The sequence below is a fragment of the Polypterus senegalus genome, chromosome 12 (assembly GCF_016835505.1).
Source record: "Polypterus senegalus isolate Bchr_013 chromosome 12, ASM1683550v1, whole genome shotgun sequence".
NCBI classification, from domain to species: Eukaryota; Metazoa; Chordata; class Cladistia; order Polypteriformes; family Polypteridae; genus Polypterus; species Polypterus senegalus.
Genome location: NC_053165.1, coordinates 38,787,918 through 38,804,198, shown reverse-complemented (window position 1 = coordinate 38,804,198; position 16,281 = coordinate 38,787,918). Strand labels below are relative to the sequence as shown.

The 16,281-nt window shown below is 39.3% G+C and overlaps 1 protein-coding gene across 3 annotated transcripts in view; it reads left to right on the top strand.

Annotated features, from left to right (window-relative positions):
- vgll4b (vestigial-like family member 4b) overlaps window positions 1-16,281 on the top strand; it is a 239,506-nt gene that overhangs the window by 46,554 nt on the left and 176,671 nt on the right. The window contains exon 1 of one of the 3 annotated variants that reach the window (XM_039770879.1): window positions 14,754-15,097. The exons of the other annotated variants lie outside the window; for them this stretch is intronic. Within the exon in view, the coding sequence (XP_039626813.1) occupies window positions 15,016-15,097 (82 nt within the window). The 5' untranslated portion in view covers window positions 14,754-15,015. Of the gene's footprint in view, window positions 1-14,753; window positions 15,098-16,281 lie in introns of those variants that run through there. 3 annotated transcript variants of the gene reach the window in all.

Sequence of the window (16,281 nt, the reverse complement as noted above, 5' to 3'; positions counted from 1 at the left end):
ATACTATAGATTTGTTTACCCTAATACATTAATGAGGGGGTCTCAATTCAAAGTAATACGACAGCCATGAAATTTTCTGAGTTTTCATTTTGTGCTGTCTTGAAAAATGTGCTGAAATCCTCTTCTCAATAGCTTAGTGCAAATAAGTGCTATAGTAGCACAAAGTAGTTGGGGGTCTCCGAGACCCCAACGCCCCATTTCATGGAAACGTTACCATTTTTGTACAAGCGTTTTTGCTTCATTTTATATTTGAATTTTCTATTTAAATTAGTATTTTCTTTGGTTTAGATTTTCTTAGTCCTGCCTGAGACATTGCTGGTGTATAGTTTGTTGAGGAGCAAGTCCAGTTGATGTGTTTATGAACAATGAGTCAACGGCCAACAAAGAAATTCAATGCAAGTGAAACCCTGGCTGAAATAATGAAGGAGTTGTCAGATTTCGATACATCAGACAACTCAAATGAAGAAGACAATGAAAATGGAAGTGACACTGTGTGAAGTGATGAGGAAACAAAAATTGATGATGAAACAGCCCCGTGGAGATGCAGCAAATATAGCTAAGAAGCAATGTTGTCACCTGTGCCAAAGGGCAAAGGAGAGAAAGATAAAGGCCGCTTGCTCCCAGTGCAAACTTTGGTTTTCCAGGAATATTCAGAGTGTTCCCTTGTGTGTCTGGCCTGCCAACAAGTTGAAATTGAGGCAGATTTTGAGTGACTGTTCTGTATGCGAATCAGACGTGTAACTGACATCTTGTTTTAGTGCTACTATGACTGTATTTTATATGATTTGGTGAACATTGAGCATGCATTACTATTACAAAGGTAACATGTAAACCATTGAAAATTTACATCATATTTACTTCATTTCAAAGGTAATAAAAATTTCTGAAGTTATTATATTGATTTTTAGTCAGATTTAACCAGTTTAAAATTGTCTGCAAGACGGGGGTCTTCAAGACCCCCCATTCATGGCAACGTTATAAAAATGGCATTCGTGGATAAGGGTTAAAACATACAGAGAACAAGGTAGAAACTGATTACAAATAAATGGAAACCAACAATATCTGTCCATTATTTAATTGATGAACCATGGCCAGTTGACAGTGGAGGGGGTTAAAATTGTAAAAGAGAGAGTCAAAAACAAAGTTACAGTCCTGATGACATATGCCAACAGGCTGCTTACCCCTCTTGGGTTTTCTATAGTGGAGTCTTTGCTGGCTGTTTAATCTGATGAGAGGATCTTTCCATCTGATGATTCCAATGCTCTTTTATCTGAGATGATCTTTCCATATACAGGACAGCAGCCTGGCAGTAGAGCAGTGGCACCAAGTCCCATATCCAGACATCAAGAAGAGAAACAGAACAGAGGAGGGTTAGTAATGGTTTAAAAATATTATACTTTTATTTCCGTACAAATGACTAACAAGCAGAAGGTGCAGTATTACACAGCTATTCAGGAGCGTCAGGGTATGCTTGTCTAAAGTAGTTAGTCTTTAGCCTTGATTTAAAAGCTTAGACTGAAGGAGCATATCTTGTATTGATATGAATAATTTTTATCATTTTAATAATATTAAAAAGAGGTAAATTTAAACTGTCGGCATTAGGGGGTCTATAACATTACACACTCTCATTATAAGGCCATGATTCCTAGTGCTGTCTAGTCAAATCGAAAAAATATTCACTAAGCTGTGATTATCGTGTAATTCAAGAGGTCATGCATTTAAATTCTTTTTACATACCGTAGATGACTGTCTCACCTTTTCAGTTTTGCCTGTCTTTACTATATGATGTGCTCCTGTCTATCATTTTTGTTATCCATGTTATATCCAGTTAAATAACCATTTAACTTTGAGGTATAAATTACGTGTGTGTGTGTGTGTATGGTGTTTATACTGTAAATATACACAGATCATCCACAACATTACAAACACTGACAAGTGAAGTGAATAGCAATGATTATCTCCTTATAGTGGTACCTGTCAAGGGATGGGATGTACAGTGGTACCTTGAGATATGAGTGCCCCAACGTACGAGTATTTTGAGATACGAACCGTCACTAGGTGAATTTTTTGCTTTGAGTTACGAGCCAAATTTCGAAATATGAGCCATCAAGGAGCTTGTCGCTGCACATTCCGAGGAACTGATGACAGAGGAGTTGACGGAACTACAGACGCAGCAACATAGAGGTGTATCGCAGTGGAGGTTATCTCTTAAAGTGAGTTAAAGGAAGTGTTTGCAATGTGGGAAAAGGTTTTGAACTGTAAAGAAAAGAAACATCCTGAAAAAGTTACAACTGATCGTGCAGCAGCGCTATTTAACACTAGAATTACCAGAGCCTACGAAAAAACTCGTAATTCCGTCCCACCTTAAATCGCTTCTTAAAATCGTTCACAGCTCTCCACCAGCGTCTTTTGTCATCTAAATGTGCTGATAAAAATCAGGCTGCAAGCAGCCGGCTATTCCATCCCCCCACCGACTTAAAACGTGCACAAACTTCTCCCAGCTCATGCCTTGATTGATTATCTGGGAGTGAAGTGGAGTTTTAGAGTGGAAATAATAGATCATTATTTGGAACACACGCATTTCACGTGTGTTCCGTTTCTACAGTAATCCGTGTAAACACATTTTTAAAACAGAAACGTTTTTCATATTGTAGTAGTAAATGACAAAATGTAAGCATAAACTATATAATGTATGAAGCCTGAAGTTCAAATATCAAACACTTCCACAAAAGGTACAAATATAATAGAACAAGTATGCTTTTATTCAAAAATATAACTGCAGAAAAAAGCCACCTTAGCATGCCATAATGACACATACTTACTACAGCTACCACGGTAGCATAATGGTATCAGCCGCTGACTAGTATCCAAAAGGTCATGAGTTCGATCCCACATGGCTCAGTTTTGAGAAGTAAACTGCTCTTATTCTTACTATTTTAGAATAAAAACACGCATTTGATTTCAGTGTGTAACAGCCAGTAATTTATAATACTTGTAAAGGTTAGTTTTTTTTTTTTTATTCACTTTTCATTCTCAGTCTCAGTTGTGTTCAGGATCCTTCCCTACCCCCCACCTGAGAATGCTGTTTTCACATAAAGATGCACTGTAGCTCTGCAGCGTACTTGTGACTGCATTCTCGTACCAACGAGTTAAGTACATGCAATATTATTTGAAAACAAACAGCGTCAGATCGGGTTTGAATACACGCTGCGACGCTGAACTCCCTGTCTATCTACATAGTAATAACAGTAATTTTATTATTATATAGGAGCTTCCCTGTCTGCCTATCATATAGTGCCTTTCCTTCCTACCTATCTATATATCTATCCCCTTAGCTGTTTTTTATATATCTATTATACAGTGCCTTCCCTGTTTATTTATATATCTAGTGCCTTCTCTGCCTGTTTGTCTGTCTGATTGCATATAGCGCTGAACTTACTGCTCTGTACTATTCTGTCCTCTGCATGTCCTGGAGTACAAAAGAAACAGCACCATACAGCAACATGTGCGAACTGGCAAGATCGGGGAAAAAACACGCGGTCACTGATTACAAACCGCAAGATGAATGAAAGAGACAATATATGTAAAAACATCATCACACTAATGCAATATTATTTGAAAGCGAACAGCGTCAGATCGGGTTTGAATATGCGCCCGATCTGACGCTGTTCGTTTTCAAATCATATTGCATGTACTGTGCGTTGAAACTGCTGCACTGAATAAGCTGACTCCTTCTGTAACAGCGTCAGCCAACAGGGAAGGCACTGTATAATAGATATATAAAAACAGCTAAGGGGATAGATATATAGATAGGTAGGAAGGAAAGGCACTATATGATAGGCAGACAGGGAAGCTCCTATATAATAATAAAATTACTGTTATTACTATGTAGATAGACAGGGAGTTCAGCGTCGCAGCGTGTATTCAAACCCGATCTGACGCTGTTCATTTTCAAATAATATTGCATGTACTTAACTATTTTAGAATAAAAACATACATTTGATTTCAGTCTTTTTTTTTTATTCAGTTCCATTCTCTCAGTCGCGTTCACGATTCCCCAAAAATCTGACAATGCTGTTTTCACATAAAGATGCGCTATAACTCAAATGTGATTTATTTGGAGACGCGCTATACTCGAATGTTATTTATATAGGGAAGAAAGTACAATGTCAGGTGCTCATTCAGTGTAATAGGAACCATAGCACAGAGAGATGTGTACACTGCAACAAGTACACATGTCGTGAATGTAGGAAGGGTGTGTGGAAATTGTTAATATTTGAATGTGATGATTTTATATAGCACGGATCGAAATCAGCAGTTCTTAGCATTGCACCACGCAAGCTGTCGTATCAACCGCCTACTGTAACTTGCTTTATTTTTTCTTCACTTATAGTCTAGAATAAAAGTGCACTTGTTTTTTATTCTTGTACACCAACATATGTTCCTGTGTTTGAGCGACACGGGCATGCTCAAAAAAATGGACGTGTAATGCCACGAAAAGTGCACGCAGGCACTTCAGTTCGCAAGCATTGGTACGAGAATGCAGTCACAAGTACGCTGCAGAGCTACAGTGCATCTTTATGTGAAAACAGCATTCTCAGATGGGGGGTAGGGAAGGATCCTGAACACGACTGAGACTGAGAATGAAAAGTGAATAAAAAAAAAACAAACCTTTACAAGTATCATAAATTACTGGCTGTTACACACTGAAATCAAATGCGTGTTTTTATTCTAAAATAGTAAGAATAAGAGCAGTTTACTTCTCAAAACTGAGCCATGTGGGATCGAACTCATGACCTTTTGGATACTAGTCAGCGGCTGATACCATTATGCTACCGTGGTAGCTGTAGTAAGAATGTGTCATTATGGCATGCTAAGGTGGCTTTTTTCTGCAGTTATATTTTTGAATAAAAGCATACTTGTTCTATTATATTTGTACCTTTTGTGGAAGTGTTTGATATTTGAACTTCAGGCTTCATACATTATATAGTTTATGCTTACATTTTGTCATTTACTACTACAATATGAAAAACGTTTCTGTTTTAAAAATGTGTTTACACGGATTACTGTAGAAACGGAACACACGTGAAATGCGTGTGTTCCAAATAATGATCTATTATTTCCACTCTAAAACTCCACTTCACTCCCAGATAATCAATCAAGGCATGAGCTGGGAGAAGTTTGTGCACGTTCTAAGTCGGTGGGGGGATGGAATAGCCGGCTGCTTGCAGCCTGATTTTTATCAGCACATTTAGATGACAAAAGACGCTGGTGGAGAGCTGTGAACGATTTTAAGAAGCGATTTAAGGTGGGACGGAATTACGAGTTTTTTCGTAGGCTCTGGTAATTCTAGTGTTAATGACACTTGCCTAACACTTGACTTTATTGAAAAGAAACACCCAGAAAAAGTTGCAACTGATTATGCAGCGGCGCTATTTAATGAGACTTTCCTAACTCATTTCAGAAACATTCTAAAGAGGATGACTAAACAAAGCTCCTTGGACAGGTTTCTATTGAAGCGCCCTGCGAATGAAAGTGACGAAAGCGTGGCAAAAGTGAAAAAACTAGTGAAGAACAAAATTAAGCAAAAGTGAAGAGAAAGAAAAAACATTACAATACGCTAATCAGCTTCACCAACATCTGTTTATTTCTTTAGATTATCTTTTATGTATTAGGTTTTATTTTGTTTGTATACAATATTTGTTCATTATAAATACATTTTTCTTATTTTGAAAACATTGAGCAAAAAATTGGGGTGGTTTTTTGGGGGCTGGCACAGATTAATTTCATTTCAATTAATTTCAATGGGGAGAACTGATTTGAGATAAGAGCATTTTGACTTACGAGCTCGGTCATGGAACCAATTAAACTTGTATCTCAAGGTATCACTGTATTAGACAGTAAGAGAAAAATCAGAATTGAAGGTGATGTCTTACAAGCTGGAAAAATGGTTAAATGTAAGGATCTGAATGAGCTTCATAAGGGACACATTGTGATGGCTAGATTACTGGGTAAGAGCATTTATGAAGTGCCAGGTCTTGTGCGTTGTTCACAGTATGCAGTGGTTAGTACCTACCAGAAGTGGTCCAGGTAAGGAGAACTGTTGGACCAGCAACAGGGTCACAGGCGCCCAAGGATTATTGGTGCATGTTAGGAGTGAAGACTTGTTTGTGTTGTCTGATCTCACACAGAAGAGCTGCTGTAGCACAAATTGCTGAAAAACTTAATGCTGGACATGGTGTCAGAACACCAAGCATGTTGCAGCTTGCTGCATATGGGACTACGTAGTCGTAGACTGGTCAGAGTCCCCATGCTGACCCCTGTCCTCTTATGAAAGCCCCACCAATGGGTATGTGAACATCAGAACTAGACCATGGAGCAATGGAAGAAGCTGGCCTGGTCTGAAAGTCACCTTTTTATTTATATTGTGTGGGCAGCAGGTTTGTGTGTGTCATTTACCTGTGTAGGAGAAGGCAAAAGGATGCAAAATCATAGGAAAGCAAGCCAGCGAGTGTGATGCTTTGGGCAGTGTTCTGCTTGGAAATATTGGGTCTTGGCTTTAACACTAAAATCCCTGAAGCCTATGAAAAACTTTTAATCCCGGGCCACCTTAAATTTCTTTGCACCTCTTGGCGTCTTTTTTTGTTTTGCAAATGTGTCAATCAGCAAGCAGCCTGCGATCCCATCCCTACACTGCCACTGCTAAAGTCAGGCAAAACGTTCCCTCTTCTCAAGTCTGTGTATCTGGGTGTGAGGTGCCTGGAGTTGTATAGAGTAAATAATATATTGTTATTTGGAACACATGAATTTCATATGTGTTCTGTGTCTACAATGATCTGTGTAAATGTGGGATGACAGGAAACACGAGGCAAGAAATGTTGAACACATAGCTAAAACAGAAACTTTTTTCATGTTATAGTATTAATGACATACAGTAAGGTTGACATGAAGTGATATCAAAACACTTTCACAAAAGGTACGAGTACAACAAAACAAGTGAGCTATAATTCAAGAATACAACTGAAGAAAAATAAATCAAGTTAGGGTATGACACTGACACGACCTCTTGGGTGGTGCAGAGGTCAGGACTACTGACTTATAATCAAGGGGTTACTGGTTTGAGTCCTGGCAATTCCTAGATTTACTGTTTTGAGTATTGCTAATTTTATTTCATTACTGGCAAAGTACGGCATTAAAAATTTTTATTAAGAAGAAAATTTAACCTTTTTAAACTGAGGGAAAATATGCCAATAATTATTTGTTAAGGATCTCTTTGTATACCATGTTGTCAGTTCGGCCCTCCGGTTGTAACATGACCAAGCTTTGCGCTGAGCTTACTCTTGAGCATGCAACTTAACAGTTGGCCATGTGAACAGTAATCTTGTCTCAAATCTCACAGCTTGGATTGCTGCTGTCATAATCGGTTTGAGTTTCATGGTTTGTTTCAATTATGACAGTATTTGCAGGATTTGTTGTATTGAAGTGACATTCGGCATCTGTCAAGCGTTGTAAGCACACAACCGGTTTCAGCGATAAAATTACATCCAGCTTTTGAGAGTTTAAACATTCATAAACATCAAAGTGTCCACTACTGAAATTGTCACCTGTGAATCTAAGATGTTTAAGAGGCATTGGTGGTTGTCGAAAGGTGTAAAATATTTGGCCATTTCGGTACACTTGAAAGCGGCAGCCATCAACTCACATGCAGAACCATAGGTGAAGGGCTTAAGCATTTCACTCTTATAGTGCTCCTGTGTAGTAGAATTATCTCCTGTATTGTCATCAGTCCACACCTTGAACCTGTCCCAGTCATTCAATACATAAGACACAATGTTCCTCCGGATATCAAGAGTGAGCCTGATATGGCCGTGCAATATGTAATAAAGAGAATGGAAAAGGTAGGTGGTATCTCCGGGCATGGAAACCACTCGGTAAGTGATAGTTCTTTGATCGATAGTGATCATCTCGATAGACATGGTAATGGGGGTTGGAATGATAAAGGAAATGGGTACCTGAGCAATGTAAAGTAAGTGTAAAATACCTATACAATAACTATAATTGTAATAAACAAACAATAAAACAGAGGAGAAGTCGTGGATTAAACAAAAAGGGTGTAGTTATCAGTAGGGAGATGTGAATCCCGTGGTGAAGCAAGGAAGGAAATGTAGAGACCGGAACGACGGACGGCCTTATATAGGCAGGCAGCCAACAACGTGTGAGGCGTTGGGATGGGGGACCCAATGCCGCCTCACACGGTGACCAAGCTGCAGGCTATAGACGTATATATGTACATAAGTAGGATTCAGTTAGCGTTGGGAACCCGTGTACCAAATTTCTTGAAGATGGGCCCATAAGTAACAAAGACTGTTGAAAAGTTCAATATGGCGGCCGACAGTGGCATCATACCACCAAAATAAGTACCAAATTTCAGCCTTCTACCTACACGGGAAGTTGGAGAATTAGTGACGTTGGAAAGTTCAATATGGCGGCTGACAGTGGCGTCATACCACCGAAATAAGTATGTACATTGGTTTCGGTTAGCGCAGGGAAGCCGCCTACCAAATTTCGTGAAGATGGGGCCATGAATAAGAAAGTTCAATATGGCAGACGTTGTTGATCGTTATGACCGTTACGCATAGAATTTCGAAATGAAACCTGCTTAACTTTTGTAAGTAAGCTATAAGGAATGGGCCTGCCAAATTTCAACCTTCTACCAACACGGGAAGTTGGAGAATAAGTGACGTTTGGAAAATTCAATATGGTGGCTGACAGTGGCGTCATACCACCGAAATAAGTACGTACTTCGGTTTTGGTTAGCGCAGGGAAGCCACCTACTAAATTTCGTGAAGATGGGGCCATAAATAAGAAAGTTCAACATGGCGGACGTTGTCGACCGCTATCGACCGTTATGACCGTTACATGTAGAATTTCGAAATGAAACCTGTTTAACTTTTGTAAGTAAGCTGTAAGGAATAAGCCTGCCAAATTTCAGCTTTCTACCTACAAGGGAAGTTGGAGAATTAGTGATGAGTCAGTCAGTCAGTCAGGGCTTTGCCTTTTATTATTATAGATTATTACTTATTTATGGTACTTCTAAAGGGTAGTGTTGTGTTTTTTGTTTCAGTTTTATTCTCTGTCACATTCATGCTCCCCCCCGATCTAACACTGCTGATTTCAGTTAGACGTACTATAGCAGAGGTGAACTCAGATGAGGATGCCCAACTTGAGCAGCGGTGATAGGGGGGATGGGATCTCAAGCTGCTTACTGCTTTGTGCTGATCGACACATTTGCAAAACAAATGACACTGATGGAGAGGTGTGAAGGAAATTTAAGAGTTTTTTTTGTAGGTTTCAGAGATTCTAGTGTTTATTATGGATGTTACTTTGACATGTGCAACCTACCTAAATATTGTTGCAGACCATGTATACCCCTTCATGGCAACAGTAGTGGCCTCTTTCAGTGCGCACCCTGCCACACTGCACAAATTGTTCAGGAATGGATTAAAGAAACGTGTCAAAAAGTTCAAGGTGTTGACTTGACCTCCAGATTCCCCAGGTATCGCTACAATCTGTAGGATGCGCTTGAAGAATAAGTCTGATCCATGGAGGCCCTATCTTGCAACTTACAAGATCTGCTGTTAACATCTTGGTGCCCAATACCACAGGAAACCTTCAGAGGTCTTGTGAAGTGTATGCTGTGACTTGTTGGGGCTTTTTTACAGCACAAGGTGGGACTTCACAATATTAGGCAGGAGGTTTCAATGTTGTGAAAGGTCATTGTATTTGTGTGTTTTTTTTATTTTTTTTTTGTTTTTTTTTTTAAATGTAACACTGCTAAAAAAAATCTAAGGGAACATTTAAATCGCGCATCAGGTCTTGAACGAAAGTGGAAAATTTACTGAGTAATACTGTAATTAGTTGAGAACAAAAAAATGTGACAACTGGCAGCTGAAACCAAAATCACCTAGTCATTCAACATCACACTGAAAATCATAGTCAAAAATTGAAATCACAGGTAGATCCAACTTTTGTGAATTGCATTCTGGCAACTCATAATGTGACTCAGTAGTGTGCATGGCCCTTGTGTGCCAGTATGCACTCTTGACAATGTCTGGGCATGCTCCTGATGAGAATGTGGATGGTGTCCTGGGGGATCTCCTCCCAGACTCTTAATCATTGCTTCAATGAGCTCCTGGACAGTATGTGGTGCTACTACAAAGCATTCCAAAGTTCTCAATTGAATTAAGGTCCGGGGAACGTGTGGGATAGTCAATGGCAACAATGCCTTCATGCTCTGGGCACATGAGACAGGGCATTGTCCTGCACCAGTAGAAACCCAGGACTTACTGCACCAGCACAAGGTTTGACAATGACTCTGAGGATTTCATCCCGGTACCTAACAGCAATCGGAGTACTGTTGTGTAGCATGTGGAGGTCCGTGTGACCCTCCAAGGATTTGCCTCTCCAGACCATCACTGACCCACAGCCAAACCACGATGACGTTGCAGGCTGCATAATGTTCAACACGGCATCTTCAGGCTCTTTTACGTCTATCACACGTGCTTAATATGAACCTGCTCTCATCTGTGAAGAGAAAGGGCACCATTGGCTGAGCTTCCAATTGTGGTATTCTCTGTCAGATGCTAATCAAGTTGCACAGTGATGGCCTGTAGGCACAGGTCTTGCTAGAGGACACTGGCTCTCATGTCACTCTCATGGAGTCTGTTTTTGACAGTTTGGTCAGAAATCTGCCGATCAGTAGCCATCTTGAGGTCATTTTGTGGGGCTCCGGCAGTGCTTCTCCTGTTCCTCTACGCATAAAGGAGCAGAATCCAGTTCTGCTGCTGCGTTGATTTCCATCTATGGCCATGTTCAAGACTTCTCATGGAACGGCCCATCTCCTGGTATCTCTTCTATGTTCTCGAGACTGTGCTGGGAGGCTCAACAAAACGTCTTGCGATGGCATGTATGGATATGCCATCCTGGTGGAGCTGCACAACTTGATTTGGCTGCAGGTACTGCCTCATGGTACCAGTAGTGACAAAGACACTAGCAAAATGCAAAACTAGAGAAGAATCAGTCAGGAAGGATGAGGAGAGAGCAATTATCTGAGGCAGCCACCTGCAAAATTATTGCCTTTTTGGTCATCTTGTTTTCTTTCTGGTGCACCTATTGTCACTTTCATTTGCACCAGAGCATGTGAACTTGATTCACAATCACTTATGCCTCCTAACTGGACAGATTGATATCCTCGAAGCTTAACTGACTTGGTGTTAGACTGTAATGAGTTAGTTTTCTCCGCATTTTATTGTATTGTAAATTAATTTTAAATGGATAAATTAGAATACTGTGGATAGACTTGAAGATGGCAGTTTACAGATGCTTCCCATCTAATGTAATAGAGCTTAAGAGGATCTGCCAGGAATAATGGGATAAAGAAAATGTTAGAAACTGGACACTCTATCTACTGAGGCAAACAATCTTTGCGTCTGCTTACCACTATGGGGCAGCATGGTATTTCTACTTCCTCGCTGACATGGTTGGCTTGTAGCTGCTCTTCACATAGTGTGGTCTGGTGGCTAAACTTGGACTGTAAACCAGAAGGTTGCTGGATCTGCACCCTTTTCTTAGTAAATACATGCAGCTATAAATATACATGTATGCATAAACAGAAATACAGTTGTGCTTTAGTCTAGCACATTTAAAACAGTTTTGGATGGTGTTCACTTTAGTAAAAGTGTATTATAAAGTAAAATGTGGGAGTATAGATTCTTTTGTATAATAAAGTAAAACATGTTTCAGTGTAAATTGTTTTGTGTACATCTTTTATTATAAAGAACTTTCATTAGTTTGGGAAACTCAGCAAATTATGTGCAAATTCATCCAATTGCTCTTGTTCCTGGTCAGATTTTAGTCAGTGTCTGTGTGTTTTTTATTTCATAGTATTATGTTTTTTTGTGTGTAATATTTAACAACATATTCTTTTTGAAAAATTATGTAAGTTGTAAATGAGAATCTGTAAAACTGATAGTAATTACTATAGTAATTCATTTACTATATGCTACTATTATTCCTAAACTGTTTTGTTAAAAAAAAAAAAAAAATCTGAATGTGTCATAGTATAATATACAGTATGTATGATAACTTAAGTGTATGAATATATATTTCTTTTATATATTGAATTTATTAAAAGCATGAAACATTCCATTCAATCAAGTCAAACATAGCAAAACCTACATATTTTTGATGGATAATTATATGTGATGAATGATGTTTTTTATGTTTTCATTTTCAGTGTGTTGTATTTGTAAATGCATACAGTACTCCTGTCTATTTATATTTTGGCAGTTGCAAATAAATTTTGTAAAAAAAAAAAAAAATTAAACGGAAGAGGATGCTCTTCTCCATATGGAATTATTGTAACATGGTATCTGCTTATGGTACTCATTGGAAATGGATGCATTTTGATGCTGGCTCATTTTTTCCATTGGTCATACCAGTGACTTGTCTTTTTTTATGAAAATATTTGTCTTGATAGGTTAGCAAACATTATAATCTGCTTTGCTTGATATTTGCTTGCATTATGTGCATCTTTCCTAGACAATTTGAAAAAGATACAGAGCTAGAACTGAATGCATTCAAATAAATACCTTGTTGGAGAGTATGCTTAAAGTCGTGGAACCCTACAGCTTTAACCAGGCAACATTCTGTGCTATCACAGACCTTATCTCTGGGGACTTTTTGTAATGGTCTTTTTCCATTATCAAGCCAAGTCTATAATGGTTCCACACCCGTTTTTTTTCCCTTCAAGTATAAAACAGCAAACAAAGCGCTTGACTTGAACCCACAGCATTTGTTGCCAGATTGTGTTTTACTGATACAGTATGTACTTGTAAATGAAAGACTTCGGCACATAATATCATACATCCAGTTATGTTTTCACTATTGTCGTGGGTTGCCAAGTACACAAGTTGTTACATGGCAGAAACAGAACCCAGCCATGGCTTAAGATTAAAAGGAAACCTCATGTTATCAGTGGGGATGTAACTACATGTGTCACTGTAGGAAAAAGTTCAAACATAGGGTTTAGTAATAAGTTCTGTGTAACAAATTAGGTGTATCAGAAGATAAGTAGGCACAGAGAACTGTATAGGAGAGGATTATTGTGACGTGGAAGGAAATATGTTTTCCCAAGATGCTAAAGGGCAGGCAGACCATCCATCCATTATCCAACCCGCTATATCCTAACTACAGGGCACCCCACTTAGTAGACAGGGACCAGCACCTGTGTGGATAGACCAAAAGTACCTGCAGGTTTTATTCTTGGTTTTTTATTTGTTAATTTCTACTTTTTTCATGTATTTAAACAAATCTGTACTCTCATATGAAATGTTGCTGTATTTAGTGAGTGGCACTGTTTAATCTATTTGGGCATTTTGCCTTGTAGTTTGTACCATTGAATTTTATTTCTGTGGTCCTCTTAGGGAGTCAAGGCTTGGGGGGGTTGGTCAAAAAACAGCGCCTGATAAAGCCCATTGGAACATTCCCTGGGAGATTTTGTGCTATACAAGAAATAAATTGTTTAGTTTGATTTTCTACTTTTTCCTCTCTTGAGCATCCCTTTGTTGTTTTATGTTGTACAAAAATAGTTTATTTAATACATATTGGAATATGTTTGCGTTTGAAAGACCTGGCCAGAGCACTGTTTTTCCTGTTTACAGCACTGAAGAAACAAGAGGCCAAAAGTTTTTTAGATTTGAACAGCTTTTTGTTTGAGCTGTTGACTTTTGCATTTGCTGCATTGTGCTCTTTTTAGTTTCCTAGTATCTGTGTATTTAGAACACTTCAACACAACACATCTTTCTTGTTCATGCTTACCTTTTATTACTGCATTTTTCCATTTATGCTGCTGCCCGTATTATGTTTTTATTTTGCAAACTGTCCTTTTCAGCACAGGGTGTTGCCAATGCATTAAAGTAGGAAATGCAGTTTACACTAAAGTAATAAACAGATAAATAAGGCACAAAGACAAACTGAAAATCCTCATATCTGACATCAGCATGCTTTGCTTGAGGATGTCCTTCTGAAGTCATTCATTTTGAAATATTGCTTGCATTTTACGAGCACTTGGAATAAAATTTTGGGAATGTTTTGTCTTTGCAAGGTGATAAGACAGTTTGGAATTGTTTTAAGAAATCGTGTTAGAGTTGTGAGAAGATGCTGCTTTGAGTAACAGAGTCAAAGTAAGAAGCACTATATATTTTAACTGGTTTGAGTATTTTGGCTGGACTACCTGGTCATTCTATCAAAATGATAAATGTAAAGCAATGCATACTTTTTTCGAGCTACTCATCACTTGTGGTCTGGACTGCTCTTTGTGCATTGTAGTTGATTTCAAAATCGCCTGTTACAACTAATGTAGGGACTGCGTGTGGCAGTGTGAATATTTTAAGATTCACAAAATGTATACCTTTTTCCGATTTGACACAAATTTTGCCAGTTGACGGGGGGGGTTGAAAGTAATTTCTAATTTAGTCCATTTGGAAGTGGTCATTGCAACAGAAACAGACGTTACTAAACCAGCATCTCTTTATAAACTCACGTCTCTCTGGACGATGGGTGGGCTTTGCTCCTTTTTCTAGCTCTCCCGGCCCACTGGTGCAGCCTCTTTTGAAAGCTGATCCCAGACACAAGCAGGCACTAAAGCTTCGGGTGGGCGCGTTCTATTTTGTCCGGGTGCGCGCCTACATAGTGGAAACCGCAGTTCGCGCGACTCATTCGACAGAGTCGTGACGGCAGCGCGCAGAGAACTTGCAGCGGGGCTGTGAGGGCTACTGGCCGGCCGCGCTCTGCACTGTTTCAGTGAAACGAGTCCGAAAAGCAGTAGCGGTAGCACTGGTAACAAGCTGTGCGTTCTCTGCTTGATTTTGGGTAAAGATCATAGGAGAGAAATTTCGAGGCCGGGCCTCCCCCATCGGGCACGCGAAGTAGCTGGTCTATCCGCGCGCCCCCTCCATGTTTTTCACGAAAATGGATCTTTTGAACTACCAGTACCTGGATAAGATGAACAACAATATCGGAATCTTGTGTTATGAAGGTAAAGTTGTTTCCGACAAATGGGGCGACGTCCGTTTGGGTGGTGCCGGACGACAGAGCGTAGCTTTGTATCGCTCTTCATTTCCTGGTGGCCCAGGGGGAAGCGACCAGGGCGGAGGATTTTTGGTGGGTGGGGGGAGGTGGAGGAGGAATCGCCAGTCTGGCGGTCGGCTTCAGACAGAGAAGAGTTCGCGGTACGTGGGAACAAAACTTGAAAGTTAAGAGAGATCTGTGATATCCTACGTAATGCCCAACACTCCTGAATGTAACCGCACAGTTGGTTTCCTAGAATTGGTGGGCCACTGCTTCTGCACAGTTTCGTGGTAGTTAAAGGCAGTGTATGACGAGAGCGCCGTGTTGTGGCTGTATGCCCGGGCAGTCAGTTTTCCAGCCATTGTGCATGGCCCTTCATGAAATACACGGAAACGAGTCTAATGTCATTTCCGTATTAGGTTTGGGAGCAAGTTACAGTTACAGCACGTTCGATTTTGTGTGGATAGCGGTTTTGTTGTTTTCACTTAGAGTCGGAGTAGAACACTATTTTCCTTTGCAACCCTTATGTTTACAGCTTGTTGTGGAAATCACAGCGTTACAAACAGGAACATTAAAGAATTTAAAAATCAAACACTACAACTTGGTGGCATTGCACACGAGACGCAGCTTTTCCCTTCAATGGACCTTGTTGCTAGCTAGATATAGCAGGAAAGCTGTATGGACTTTTAAAGAATGATTGCCTAAGATGGAACATCAGGTTTGCAGAGTTACTATTCGCTGAACCTCAAGTGATTGGTGAATGCGTTTAGATTTTCTAATGTTGTTAGACGTAGCATCCCAAGATATAATCATTTTTGTACTGTATTTCTGTTTTGCAAATGACAAGATATAGTTTCTTTGACTTTTGTATTTTCATTTATTCAAACTAGTTTATAGTAACGGCATGACAGAAATTTGCTTGTTTTTGCCTTTTTTTCTTTTGAGAAAAAAATAAACATAATTACGCCAGTAATGAGTTTACAGTATTTACTACATGTGTTGATCTTTACCTGCTATAACATGGCCGTTTTAACTTCCAATTACAACTAACAGTTATTTAAACTTGTTTCTGTATGATTTAAAGTTAGGATTTGGGCACATATGTGATATGTTCAGGTCTCACAAAGTCTTGTTTTAAGTAAGTAACCTGTA